A 14,812-nucleotide genomic window follows, 5' to 3' on the forward strand; every position below is an offset into this window, starting at 1 on the left:
ATTAACGGCTGTTGTTTCGCCTAATTTTAGGTGGACTGACTCATGAACCACTCAGGTTTAAGCTTAGGACTTCGCACTTATAATTACCAATTAGCTAAGCTACTTCCTATTGGCTCCTGGCCATATTTTACTTGCTATAATAGTTATATTTTATTATTTAGGTATATTAATATGGATAAAAAATATTCTAGGATGGGCAAACTTAAAAATTACGGCATATAATCATCCAACGAAAAAATGGAACATATCACCAAGGCCTCAGTCCGCCGGCAAGAACCCGTGAAGCAAGCAGCAGGGGTAGGCTAAAACGCAAATACTCCAATATTGAGGTAGATGGCTATAATTTTTTTGACCATAATAATTTGCAGTCACGCTTTTACTACAAATCAAATGCATTGAACTTGAAAAAGCGCATGCACTTGCAACTTGCAAGGAAAGTCCATTCATTATCCAAAATAATGCAGATCGTGTTAATAAAAGCAAAGTAGGAATCCCGCGAAAAGATCGTTCCAACCAACAACACCAACCACGCCCATCGTCAAATCTTTTATCAGAATTTAGCAGCGGATTAGCTGGCTAACCTAACACCCCTTGCGCGCCACCACGAGGCAACCGAGCGTAGCCGTTCTCTAGCCCACGCGCCCAAGCCGTGCTACTTTTCTCGGTAGTCTCGTTCTACCGCTTGACATAATAACCAAATTGATTATATATATATATATATATATATATATATATATATATATAAAAGAAATCCAAAGAGGACGGAGTCTGGAGTTCTGGAATCTGGACCACAGCTGAGCTCCGTTTCCGTCCAGATTGGAGACCCGCTCGTGGGCGTGAAGCGCAGAGAGGGGAAGAAAAGTACAAAGCGCGCGGTCGCGGTAGCGTGGGAGGCCGGACGTGCCGGCGACACGCGTCGACAGCGTGACGCGTCCATCTCGTCCACAATAGACTACGCCGCGGCTTGCCAACTCCCCGTCGCGACTCCGTCCCACGCCTTTTCGGCCGGCCCGCAACTTCTTCCTCGATCTCGGGCCCCGGCAGGCTTGACAAAGCGGCCAGTGCACCACAGAGCCCGCCGTCTCCTATTCTTTCTCTCTTTCTCTCTCTCTCTCTCTGTTAGCCTGCCTTCTCCTTCCTATTCTTCTCCTCCTCGAGAGAAAGAGAGAGAGGGAGAGTGGGATGGGGGCTTGTGTGTCGAGGCCGGATGGGTGCGTGGGAGGGCGGAGGAAGCCCGCGGGAGGGGCGCGGAGGCGGCGGCGGAGGGTGATCAGGAGGCGGGTGTCGTCCCGGAAGTCTATGGAGACGATCGTTGAGGTGGAGATCGCGGACGGGCGGGATCAGGGGTCATACTGCAACCCCGCGTTGCAAGGTTGTGGCTTTCTTTGTTTTCATCCCGGATTGGTTTTTGCTTAACAAGATGAGTTTTTTTATTGATCTGGCATTGACTTCGTTGAGTTGTGATGTTGAATTAGGAGTCGGTTTGCTGCACCATGCTCTTCCTGATAGAATTAGTAAAGTGGTTTTTGTTGTCCTAAAGCTTTGATGAGACTTGCGTTGAAACATGTCGGTTTTGAATTTTTATTTTTGATGGTTTTAGAATGTTGATCCAAGCTGAGATCTTGGATGGAATCAAAGATCCTTGGCTGGTGCTGTCCTTTTGCTTAGATTTCTGACAAGATTTTTTGCGACTTTGAGGCGTTATTGGGAATTCAGCATGCCCATTTAAAGAGAGAGCATGGAGGTAGAGGGCAAATCTTATGATGAAGACCGGTTAACTCACCAGCCACTAAAATTTGATTTTTTTTTGATAAAAAGAAACTATTGGTTTCTGATAAATCCTTAACTTTGTGATTTGTAATTTTATTTGTCAATATGTAGTACTACATGCGATTTGACGTTTTCGTTGATACTAGTTTTTCTTTTGTCCTGCTGACACTGACTTTATAGACATTTGATTTAATTATTCTATTGTTTGCAACACTCTGGTGCTGCTCCATCGAGAATTTTGTTTTCTTGACACTTGGCATGACTTAAATTGGAATTGTAGCAGGCCTATCTGGAAGCAAAGAGGAGGCATGGTATGACTCGATTGCAATAATAGAGTCAGATGGCGAGGATGATTTCCAAAGCTTTCAGGATGGTATGCAGCACAAAATACCTTCATATCTGAATTTTGGAAGCACGGCAGTGATTATACATGATTCATATTGTTTAACTTCTCAGGATTTATCCCAGATTTCTTGACTCCGAGCTTTGTGATGCTGTGATTTTTTTGCAGATGCTTCTTCTTTAAATGGATTTGAAAGTGAGGCTAGGTTAAGTGTTTCATCCTTAAAAGATGCCACCCATGGAGGTTCTGCTATCAATGCTTCCTCCATCTCTTCCACTGACCAACACCCCAGGGGCCACAAATCAGGGGAGCAATCTACAGGAACTTCAGAGAAAAATTATGTGAGCCGTGATGACGTATCAAGCCTTTCTTTGGATGAAGAAGCTGGTAGGGAAGAAGGCGGAATACTGGACAATTGTGGTATTCTGCCAAACAATTGCTTGCCTTGCCTTGCTTCTACAGCTCCAACAGCTGAAAAGAGAAGATCTCTAAGTTCCAGTCCACCAAACTCAACGAAAAAGACTACTTTGAAGCTTTCCTTCAAGCGAAAGCTTGGGGAGGGACATGCTACTGCAACACTGCGTGAGCGTTCATGCTCTTGTTTGAATCATCCTAGTTTTGGTGTTTCAATAGCATAATTCCAACTTCTTCTATTCTTCTGGTCTATCTCATGATATGGTCTTATCGTGATGCCATCAAAATTTTCAGCAGCCTAATTGTTTAAATAATGCTTATCTCACACTTCGAAAAAAATCATTGAAGTATGTTTGATCTAATTTTAATATGCAGGTAAGAACCTGTTTATGTTGTAATATGTTTGGAAATGTCATTTGGAACTTAACAAGTCTTTGTCGCTGCTTTGTGTTTTACCTCTTATAAATATGTGGATTAGTCATAACTGCATATTAGAATCTAAACAGGTTGTTATTATTATTTTGGTTTTTCCAACTGCTTATTGAAATCGTCATCTTTCTAAGTTCATACTTTCAGTTTAGCAATGATTTGTGCAATAGATGTCAGGGTCTTGTATATGAGACCAGAAACAAGTCTTTTTAATGGAGTTTAAAATTAAAGTTAATTGGGAATTTAAAAATTGCATGTACTTATGACCATTCGTTTGTGTTCTAGTTTCTTCAAAGGCTATCCTTGAAAGACCACTAGCAGGTTCTCAAGTTCCATTCTGCCTAGCAGAGAAGAAAATATTTGATAGCTGGTCATGGATTGAGCCTAGTACGTTCAGAGTCCGGGGAGAACACCATTATAGGTGGGCGCTATATGCATTTCTGTTTTTGACATTTTATGTATCAAGTCCCATTCTGCACTTGTAAATTTGAGATAATATGCATATGATGAATAATCTGATTATAACATTGATCTGGGATTATATTCCAGGGATAAGAAGAAAGAATTTGCTCCAAATTATGCAGCATATAATCCGATTGGTGTTGATGTCTACTTGTCTCAGCAGAAAATAAATCACATTAGTCGATTCGTGGAACTTCCCATTTTGAATACATCTGGCAAGCTCCCACCTATTCTTGTAGTAAATGTTCAGGTATAAATACCTATTAATTGACTTGTTTTCATTTATAAGTCATGTATCATACTACTATTTCAAAAATTTTGCTTGCTGAAAAATTTAGGTCGAGAAATTATCTAGTTTTGGTTCGTGCAAGTTAGGCCCATCCTACTAATTTTCATAACCACAATGACCTAAAAGATACAGGTGCTGTCAAATATTACAATTTTTTTTTATCATATCTAAATAATCATCCAGCCATTTTTTATACTTTCAAGATCATAATTAACCATTACCCGATAATTACAAAAATGAAGTTGGTGGATCAAATTAAACTAACAATTAAAAGCTATCTTATGAATCACATCATGAAGCTATTAGATTGCATGGTAAAACTGAGACAATGGCAAGTATCAGGGTTCTTAAACCCCTGATTTTTGGTTGTTTGAGGTAACCATTAGTTCCCAGGTGGTTAAAAGAAAAGTTTCGGGTGGAGAATGTACCTACAAATGATTTCTACTATGCTCAAAAAGGTACATGATTTTTTTTTTTTTTTTTTTTTTTGTGTGTGTGTGTGTTAGTTGTTAAGTACCAAGGAGGGCGGCCTAAGGTTGCTCCATTTTGACCCTAGTTATAGGTTTGAAACATGAAAAAACATCTCCACATGTGGTGGTAAGTTTGCATACATCTAGCTTTCCCCAATCCCTAGGACTTGGACACCCTTTCAGTTGTTAAATATCAAGTAGCCTAAGTAATAACAGGGTCAACTTTACGAAGAAGTTACAAATTCAAAATTATTAGCTTCTCAAAAATAGGTTCTTAGTTATGATGAATTAACAATTTTGGTCAACTTTAAGCTTGTTCCTGTCACTTTTTAAAAGAAGATTAAACTGATAATATTCAAGAAGATTCCCTTGGAGCATATACCCTGTGCTCTGCAGTCATGTTTAATAATTCTTGGGTGGGGTTAAAATTTAAATGCTAATTTTAAATTATTATGAATAGTTTCAAATTGAAGAGTCTATTTAGTGATTTTTCAGTTGGGCTAAATTTGAACTGAGTTGTTTTGAGGGGGAAGATAAAAAAAATAAAGCTGCTAAAATAAGGTAAAAAAATAAAGCCCTAAAATAAAACAAATAGAAAGCAAAGTATTGGAAAATGTAACAATTTTATAAAAACAATGGATTTGCAACTTTGGTCAAATATAATTTTTATCTCATAAACTCATTTTTCATTGTTTCACTTTGTGATAGAATAAGAACAAATCGGTATCAGGATGTCTTATAAACTCAAAGAAGGTTTGTTGTTGTTTATTTGTAGTTATTGGGTACTGGTTTTTGAATTGCTGTCGGAACTGTACTATCTCCTGAGCTGCTTTGAGTAGGCTGCTAATTGATGAGGAGCTCACATGTACTAATATGAACTTATTGGACATGAGGATGTTTGGGATTTATGTGTGATATAATTATGAGAAAACAAATCGAAACACAAGTATATCTGAGGAGGTCAAGAAGTAGCAGTAAGGGGGGAAAGTGATAGATAAGTTAGTAATATTAATATGTAGTCAAAGAGATAGCTCAAGTTCAGCACCATAGTCTGAAAGGGGAGAGTATTTCAGAGGTGACCAGGGAAGAGGAGTGGAAGCAAGAAGAAAACATTGACCAAAATGGTGAAATGTTTTGAATATATAACAATTGTGTGTATGAGAATTTCTGTTCTGCAATTTTCTTTTATCAGTGCACAATTGAGTAACCATCAGTTTTTACAATTTTATCTGTCCATTTCTAGTTTTTCTTTGCACTGCATATCATGTTCACAGAGTATGTTTTTGTTGTAACTGGGGCATTGCTGGAATATGTTCACCATTAACAGAATAATTAAAGCCTCCACCTAGCTATTCATAGAGGTTGTTGAAATGAGAAAGATTAAGTTTATTTTGTGAAATACAATCTTGGAATAACTCTTATGCATTTTGGATGATACCTCAGTGTACTAAATTCTGTAGCTCTCTCTCCATGCGCGCGCGCGCGCGCGTGTAGATTTTGTTACTCTCTCTCTCTCTCTCTCTCTCTCTCTCTCTCTCTGTGTGTGTGTGTGTGTGAAGCTGTTGAAATGAGAAGGTTAAGTTTGTTCTGAAGATTCTCTTTCTGTGCGCATGCACGTGTGCGTGCGTACGTCTGTTTCTAATACATTCTAGTAATTACATCATGAAGGCCATATATGTCTAAAACAGCAAAACCTGGTCGCAGCTGCAACAATGTACTTTAGGAACCTCTAGCGAACAAAGAATATGATCTTAAGAACAAATAGCATAACAGAATTTATTCTGGTAATGATTAACAGGAAAGTAACCACTCGAAGAAATAGTGAAAAATTAAATAATACCTGCCAATATTTTGTAAATATGTCCGAGTTGAACTTCATATTTAGTTGGTTCGGAATCTAAACATGTTACTTACTCCAAATCTGGTCATTATAATACTTCAAAATCATTTCAGTATGGTAGAGTTTTACTGTTCGTTTCTTTAAATGATTAGGTTACCATAATTTACTGTAGTAAAGTTCTTGTTTTATCTGGATATAAAGTTAGTATTTCTACTTAGCAGTTTAGATAGTTGATTCACATATCAGATTTGTTGTGATTTTGTCAGATTCCATTATATCCTACTACAATATTTCAGAGTGAAACTGATGGTGAAGGGATGAGCTTTGTCTTATATTTTAAGCTCTCTGAAAATTATTCGAAGGAACTTCCATCTCATTTCCTGGAGAGTATTAGAGTAAGATGAATTGTGCTCATACTTATTGCTTCATATCTTGCTTTATAGTGACATGTTGTAATTCAGAAATATACATCCTAGTGCTTATGTTAAAGTCAAGAAAAACTTGATACCTTTTCTGTATGCATTACACAAAACTTGCAGGTTTTAATGTTCCCGATGATAGATGCTGGATGCTTAGTCTTTGAGTTAAGAATGAAGTAGATCTCTTGGTTATTCTGGATTTTTAACCATGCCAATTTTGTTTGCATATATAAATATCTTAATTCCGGGTCTTTATAATGTTTGTTCTTCTTGGAAGACCTGCTTGAGAAACAATATGTAAACAATAAACATCAATAAATCCCAAATTAAATTAAATATCACTCTTATCATTTAAATGTAGTGATTTCTTTTGGATCTATCGCATGAATGGTTGATGACTGCATAAAGAGTTTTGATTACGAACCTAAGTTTTCTCATCAGTAGTAATCATTGTACATGATCCTGCCTAACTTGAGGCAAACTATGAATCATAAGATTATATGGTTATCAACCAGCAAGTCCTTACCCATTTAATATCACTTTTATCAATTAAATACAATGATTTCTTTGATATCTATCTCATGAAAGGTTGATGACTACATGAAGAGTTTTGATTATAATATAACTTTTCTCTTAAGTAGTAACCATTGGACATGATCCTGCCTAACTTGAGGCAAACCATGAACCATAAGATCATATGGTTATCAACCAGCAAGTTGTTTCCCATCTAATTCATGTATAGTTGCAAGGTTAAGAATGTACAATGGAAACGGAATAGGCAAAACCTTGTATGTTAGTGTTTATAGATGAGTAATCTTAAGGATTTGTACACAGGTACTAGCTTTTATGTTTTAGTGGACTCCCATATCTTATAGCAAAGCAAGAAAAATTATCCATCATTCCTGCACTGAGTTCAACTATTCTGTGATATCCCATACCATAGTGGAGACTTTCTATTTGTTCATCTTTGAAACCTGAGTGTCTAACAACCTCTATCATATGACAATTGAATTGATTTTTGGATCACCCCAGCATGCAATATGAGAAGGTGCAAACCATTTAGATTATCACTACACAATTTCCACCAAAATAGCCATGCTGTTATTAATGCATGTTTCACTGTTTTTTCTGTAACTCATATCAGTCTGTCATCATTGATACAGTCTGTTATTTCGGCAGATAGCTTATTTTTATTGTATCTATAGAATTACTTCCATAATCCTGATTTTGTTAGAAGTAGATCTGTTTATTCATTTATTTTCCTGGTATTTGTCTTGTGGATTTATCATATGTTCCTTATGGCATGTGATATTCCTTGCACAGAGGTTGATTGATGATGAGACAGAAAGGGTCAAAGGCTTTCCTATGGATACGATTGTTCCCTTTAGGGAAAGGTTAAAAATACTTGGTCGTGTAGCAAATTTGGAGGATCTTCCTTTAAGTGCAGCAGAGAGGAAACTTATGCATGCATACAATGAGAAGCCGGTGCTCTCTCGTCCTCAGCATGATTTTTACTTGGTAAGTTCGTACTACACAAATAATGTTGATTTCAGACCCATGTATCATTTTAATCGTCATTTCCTTGAGTTTTCTAACTACAGGCCTTTAAAAAAGAAATTAAGTGAAACAAATGGAATTGCTGAAATGAAGCAGGCATGTGTTTTAGCATCCAGCACAGACACAAAAAGATGCTCCCAATTGGCCAATGCTTCTGCACAGCCTAATGCCAACAACTAGGGATGTTGCTGGCATGACCAAACATAGTGGACTCTAAGGCGTAGCCTTCTGTGTTAGATTTGTTTTGGGTAGACCAACACTCATGCTAGGCTGGAAATTGGGCAAACTCATTCTCTGTTTCCTTCGTGTCTACTCCTTATATTGTCTTTTTGTCTAAACAGGTAAAAACTCTGGCTTAAGCATGCAAACTACAATTCTTATTTTATCTTATTTTATTTTATTTTATTTTATTCTCTGTGTGTGTGTTGGGGGGGGGGGGGTGCGGCGCATCAGCTTCTTTCCTCTATAACCCCTTTCCCAGCTTACACTTAGGGTATATGTTTAGTTGCTTCAAATAAGGCTATAGAAAACTAGATAATATGAAAATTTTGAGTTTTATAGCTGTTCGGATGGTGGAAAAAATGAAATAATACAGAAACAGATTTTCCTAAGGCCTTTTTTTCTTGGAAAAATCTTTTTGTTTTTCTTTTTTTTTATATAGTTTTCCAAACAACAAAAATGCTGATGAGTTTTTTAGGTAAATTATGTAAGTCAAACCAGGCAGGATACCTACCTGCTTACTGACAGTCGGTTTAACCAATCTTTTTTTATTTCCTCATCAGCAACTTAAGTAATCCACTATTGGTTGCGAATTTGTACTGTAATTAACTGTTTCACTTTCAACAATTTGAAAACAATCTTGTCAGACTTTTGCCACTATATTTAACTATATCTTGACCATGCTTATAAAAAGTCATATATAGAATGTCCGGCTATCATTGGTCATAGTTCCTGTTGCAATTGATACTTTCAGAAACTCACTTCTGTTCTGTCGACTACTTAGAACGGGAACTTTTCTTCAAGTCCACTCCCTGTTTACTTACTGTCATCCTTTCTGACACTTATTACAACCAAACTGGCACTTAAATGGACACACTTTTACTGCAATACTTTCCCCATCTTTTCTTTACTAAATTGGTTGCTTGACTACAACTTATTAGTAGAGACTCGAGAAAATGCATATTTTGGATTCTGAAGGCTATACTATATTTGAGTCTACTTTGTGTGGAAAGTTTGTTGCTGCGAGAGCTGGGGAGCATTGCCTCCAAAGGCTTTATTTTCCAGAGAGTGGTTTTACCATATACTCGACAAATTTACTGCAGTTAGTGTAAAACTTGTACCAGAAGATGTCTCAAACCTGCAGATTTTTGGGACACTTCCTCTGTCTAAATAACATTTGGTGTCATGATACGACAGTCTTACATATAACATCCAAAAAAAGGGGGAAAAAGGACCATCTGACACTGCCGCTCCCTGTGTCTCTTTGACAGGGAGAGAATTACCTTGAGATTGATTTGGATATGCATAGATTCAGTTACATCTCAAGGAAAGGATTTGAAACATTTCTAGACAGGCTGAAACTGTGCATCTTGGATGTCGGCCTAACAATACAGGTAACCTTTTGGTTCAGCACTAATGTGGATAAACACCTATATTTTCTGTGTAATTAGATAGGACAGGAGGACATGACTTTGATTTTATGCAGGGAAACAAAGCTGAAGAGTTGCCTGAGCATCTCTTATGCTGTGTGCGGTTAAATGGGATCAACTACAGCAATTACCACCAGCTCGCGGTGCATTGTCTTTAAGTCGAAAAATTAATGTCAACCAGCTTACTTGAAATGTTTGTGTTGGAGTAGTCGACAAGTCCTGAGATTAAAGAAGCTACAGGGTGACATGCCAAAATTTTCACTCTTTGGGATAGATCTTTTGTGGCATTGGATTTTTGCCTGGCACACAAGGAGGGTGTCCATTCCCTGGAAAATAACAGCAGTTCTTCAATTTCAAAATACCCAAATGTATGCTGAAAATGACTAGTTAAAGGCCAGTAGTAGAAGAGTAAGCTGATGGTAAGCTGCAGATCAGAGTGGTACAAATGTTGATGACAATTGGAAATTGATTAAAAATTATCATTCACCATCTCACTAATTATCAATGTATGTTTGTTGCAGTATTTTACTGAGTTTATTTTTCCCCAAGGAAAAGAAAAAAAAGGGCTTTGTTTAATTGCTTACCTGAAGGTAATGCTGTACATATAGTCCTTTGTCCCGAAAATGGTTATTGAAATAGAGTCGAAATAAAAAAAAAATGTAAGTGGAATTCTGTTAAATAAATCTTTAAACAAGACATGCCCCACAGCATACATTTGGGTATTTTGAAATTGATTAAAAACTATCATTCACCATCTCACTAATTATCAATGTATGTTTGTTGCAGTATTTTTCTGAGATTATATTTCCCCAAGGAAAAGAAAAAAAAGGGTTTTGTTTAATTGCTTACCTGAAGGTGATGCTGTACATATAGTCCTTTGTCCCGAAAATGGTTATTAAAATAGAATCGAAATAAAAAAAAAGTAAGTGGAATTCCGTTAAATGAATCTTTAAACAAGACATGTCCCACAGCAAACAAACTCTAAACTATGCAGTTTGATTTGATCAAAATAAATTTCCTGTTTTACCTAAGATCAATTTTACCATAAAGGATTTCAAGCTAGGTGAGCTTTTCCTGTTAACCAAAGGCAGAATTTTAGAGAAACTTGGACCCGAAAGGATTGGACCCACATAAACAAAGTTCTAATTCCAGCTCCAAGCAGGTAGATTTTAGTATTAACTCTGATGATACTGGATGAATGGGCTCGCGACCTTAGGTATACCGCTGCTGTTTAGGGTTGGCCGTAAACGTACTGCTTATCATTTACCATTTACAAGGTTAAAGTGCATGATGAAGAAAACGCATGGTAACGCGCAGGTTCGTACCATAATTTCTCATACAAAGTGAATCAAATTGGATTCAGGAAATGATTCATCTTGGATTGTGGTGGACGGTGTTGCCCGTGCGTGGGAAACAGCCGAGAAGCCACAGCTCCATGCGGAGACTGATTTCCCTCAAGTTACAATTTTCTTTTTTTTTTTGGGGGGGGGGGGGGGCGAGGTTCAGCCTTTGCTTAAAAATCTGTTGTGGAATTGCCACCATGGTGGAGGATTGCAACCAAGTTTATATCATGAATGAAAATTCACTTCATATTATGTTCTAAGCTCCCTACTAGTGTACATTTAAGCAACGAGTCAAATGGTTTCCCTTTGGCTCAGCAAACCTCTGTGATCAAATTAAAAAATATTTTTAAAAAAACAGAGACAGATTTTGCAAGCATGTTTCTTCCACTATCCTTCTCAAAAATGGTCAGTAAACTGGATCGGCAACTAATCAAGCTATTTTTTTGGAACAGAAACATATAGAAAATATTGAAATTAGACATACTATCTAGGTGTTGATCTGCTTTATCTAACAAAACCTTGTTCATTTTTACAACAATTATTATATAATGTAGATGAATGATTGATAAATCCCATCTTGTGACGAAACTATGGTCGGTTGGGTTCCTGAGAAGCTAAAACAGAAAGGTGCTTTAGTTTTCATTTCTAAGATTGAAAGCACGGGTGTTTGGATTGAAAGACCCTAGATGGAAGGGATATTTGCAGTATTATGCTAAAGCTTACATCAAATATTAAGGTTTCAGAAGATGATCAGTTGTTGCTTGAGGATGTAATATTCAAGATTAGAATATTTGATTGCTAGGAAGAGGGATGTAGCTACTGGGACCAAGGTCTAATTAATACTATCGATATATTACAAAGATAATTAAAGATTATACGTTAATTTCCATGCACATTATTATTTAACAGCTAAATATCTTAACCGCTGGCTATTGTATGCATTGTCGATCCCAATGCTGTTTAACTTTTGCACTATTCTATCATCATAATACCATATTTAAGTCAAATTACTCCTTGAATCCAAGTTATAATTTATTTGATAAATAATGAAAAAAATAAATAAATCGGTAGGTCCATTGGGTGCAAACGATCCAAGTTCAAAGACTTGTAGATGCATCATCAATGGCTCAAATCTAAATCCTCCATCTTCCCAAGGAAGAGTCTGAATTCATCAAATATATATAAAAAATAAAAAACTTTAGTCTGGTAAATTCGTCAACTTTATTTGCTGCCGGTTCATTGTCATATCATCCAAGACTCAAAACAGAAAGAAACGTAAAAGAAAAAGAAACCGTCATCCATATGTACAATATTTCCATTTACAAGGCGAGCTCAACTGCACTCACGAAATAAAAAACTAAAAAAATGGAATTCAACGAAAACAAATGTGGCTCAAAACGAGTTGTATCAAAAGAAAAACAAGTCCTATTTTTTTGGGGTGGCGGAGGAAGAAGGTCTGATACATGCACATAAGCAACGATGCCTCCGTGGCTGCTTTGTGCGCTTGAGGGGTTGGGCGAGAGGAGGGACGACGGCAGGAGTCTGGGCTCTGGGGTCAGGGAACAGATTGCCGGATAACGACGGATCGGGGTCGGGCACCGGCGTGGCTGCTCCTCCGCAATCCATTCCACGGAGAGGATCGTCCCAAATTCGGCCCGATGAGCCTTGCCGGCGAAACGATACCGAAGATCGCTGCAGCTTTGACATCCCCTATCTCCCTCTCCTTCTCTCTCTCTAATAATCTCCTTCTGGTGGCCTGTTGTTTGGTTGGTGGGTGGAAGCAGAGGAATCCAAATACGTCCGTGAAGGGTGGTGGGAGATGAGTCTTGTCCACCGAACCGTGTCCGTTGGCTGTTTTGTTACGTGTTCTAATCATAGAAAAGACAGGTTTAATATGCTATTGGGGGTAGTTGCGGTCCGTGCCATACAATTCATACTTCTCCGCTTACACCTTGAGTTCTATATCTCGTTCATCCCTTATTTGAATTTATGAGTAGCCGTTGCATCAGCTTGGGAGGTCCTCGCCTTATTATTGTTTCTACAGTAATACTTATAAAATAGGTATGTAGAGGGTCAATTCACAGAAATCATATAATTTGTGAGCAGTGATTTGTCAGTTTATGCTTTCATTATTTGCTATATATTGTGAAATAATTGTTGAACTGGGCAAATAGCAATGATACCTACACTATAATTTCCAATAATGATGAACGAACCGCTGGGACCCTTGTAATGGGATGGCAGTATTATTGAAACCTTGCATTCATTCTATTATATAACTGCTGTCTGCATGATTATTCCTCGTGCACAGCATTGCATGACCGTCGTTATCACGTTTTCTCGGATTAGGTTTTAAGGCAGTAGGTCATCAACTTGGAGTGGACCGATCTAGATACCAACAGGTTATTGCTTAAAATGAACGATTAGTTTCTGGGCTGTTGTTTGTGATCAGACATATTATATGTAGCGGAATAATTGACGATCTAATCCAAGCTCAAAAGTGATGATCCAACTACTTATGTGAGGTTAAGTACGGGTGTGTGTTTAGTCCCACATCAGTTATTCGCCGAGGTAATTTTGAGCATTTATATAGGACTAAGGAACTCAAAAAAATATCTTCCACCAAGCCATTTTGGATGAGATTTTGAGTTGTGACAAATGGTATCAAAGCTAACTTGGCCCATAGCCTATATGAAATAAGAGACACTGAAGCACAAGTTCATAGAAGCTGACCACGGGTAGATCGTGGTGCTTACGATTAAATTTGAATGGTTTTAAATCTTTAGCCTGACGAGGACGTTAGGATTTTAACGGGAGAGCATGTGAGGACTTGTGCAAGCGTATGTTTAGTCCTACATCGGTTATTCGCCGAGGAGATCCTGGGTACTTATACAGGATTAAGAAATTCAAAAAAAATACTTTCCGACTAACTATTTTGGATGAGGTTTTGGGTTGTGACAACTTGTCACATTCTTCATAAGCTCATTGAATTGAATGATTTCTTGTAATAATTCAAAAATTTCCGCTTGAATTTGATGTATTGATCATATCTTTTGCATGTCCTTTGCTTTTTCTCAATTATTTTAAATTACTATTTTTACCTACTCAAGATATCTCTCGTTTTCTTTTCTACTTTCTCAGGATAAACGATGCCAATTTTTTCGGAACAATATATATTATTTAGTTGAAATAACTCAAGTGAGTCGATGAATCACCCAGGTTATCCATGGCATATTATATGGCCATACTACTATTATTTCTATTATAGATCCCAGTCAACTTTGGGGTCGTAGTATGATGGTGAAAATGTTAAGCTCGGATTTCAAGCTAGACTTGCCATTCCACTGCAGGAATTATAAGTTTTACCGATATTTTTAACAGCCTTTACCGACGCTAATAAGCGTCGGTAAAAACCTAAAAGCATCGGCGATACCTGAGTGGGAAATTTTTTTGCCGACGCTAAACAGAAGCGTCGGTAAAACCTGGAATTTCCCGACGCTACGAAAGCGTCGGTGTAGGCCAAAAAAGCGACGCATAAACTACTTTAAAGCGTCGGGAGAGGAATTTTTTTAAAAAAAAATATTAGAAAAACAGATGTATATTATAAATCAATATTTACATCAATATAAACCTGCATTACATTTACATCAACACAAATATTCAGGTCATTCAAAACATTCATATTGTCATACGTGATTAATAAGTTCTAGAATTATAATGTTTTTTGAAAAATATAAGAAAGATACATATAAAACTCCTTAAATAACAGTCTAAAAAGTATTAGGGATCGAATTTAGCACCATCATCATCTCTACGAGCTGTTGAAG

At 37.3% G+C, this 14,812-nt stretch overlaps 1 protein-coding gene across 3 annotated transcripts; it reads left to right on the forward strand.

Annotated features, from left to right (window-relative positions):
* Window positions 1-739: 739 nt before the first annotated feature.
* Window positions 740-10,140, forward strand: LOC103715731 (uncharacterized). 3 transcript variants are annotated; one of them, XM_039116236.3, is made up of 9 exons: window positions 740-1,372; window positions 2,054-2,143; window positions 2,282-2,695; window positions 3,242-3,377; window positions 3,506-3,668; window positions 6,284-6,412; window positions 7,760-7,954; window positions 9,484-9,606; window positions 9,699-10,140. In XM_039116236.3, exons 1-9 carry the CDS (start codon window positions 1,183-1,185, stop codon window positions 9,798-9,800), a joined length of 1,542 nt encoding a protein of 513 aa, XP_038972164.2. In that variant the 5' UTR covers window positions 740-1,182; the 3' UTR covers window positions 9,801-10,140. The 3 variants fall into 3 exon arrangements, with proteins under 3 accessions (XP_038972164.2, XP_038972163.2, XP_026663748.3); XM_039116235.3 differs by having other exon boundaries at window positions 755-1,372; window positions 2,051-2,143; XM_026807947.4 differs by lacking the exons at window positions 9,484-9,606; window positions 9,699-10,140 and adding an exon at window positions 8,038-8,185 and having other exon boundaries at window positions 978-1,372; window positions 2,051-2,143.
* The last annotated feature ends 4,672 nt before the right edge of the window (window positions 10,141-14,812 follow it).

This window comes from Phoenix dactylifera, chromosome 1, assembly GCF_051530095.1.
Source record: "Phoenix dactylifera cultivar Ajwa chromosome 1, Ajwa_hap1_PhDact_Kaust_v1.1, whole genome shotgun sequence".
NCBI lineage: Eukaryota > Viridiplantae > Streptophyta > Magnoliopsida > Arecales > Arecaceae > Phoenix > Phoenix dactylifera.

Bases quoted from the DNA above. Each gene is read 5' to 3' on its own strand.
- LOC103715731 (XM_039116235.3), top strand. From the start codon at position 1,183: ATGGGGGCTTGTGTGTCGAGGCCGGATGGGTGCGTGGGAGGGCGGAGG. The intron at 2,144-2,281 runs GTATGCAGCACA...ATTTTTTTGCAG, and splicing joins TTTCCAAAGCTTTCAGGATG to ATGCTTCTTCTTTAAATGGA. The intron at 2,696-3,241 runs GTGAGCGTTCAT...TTTGTGTTCTAG, and splicing joins ACATGCTACTGCAACACTGC to TTTCTTCAAAGGCTATCCTT.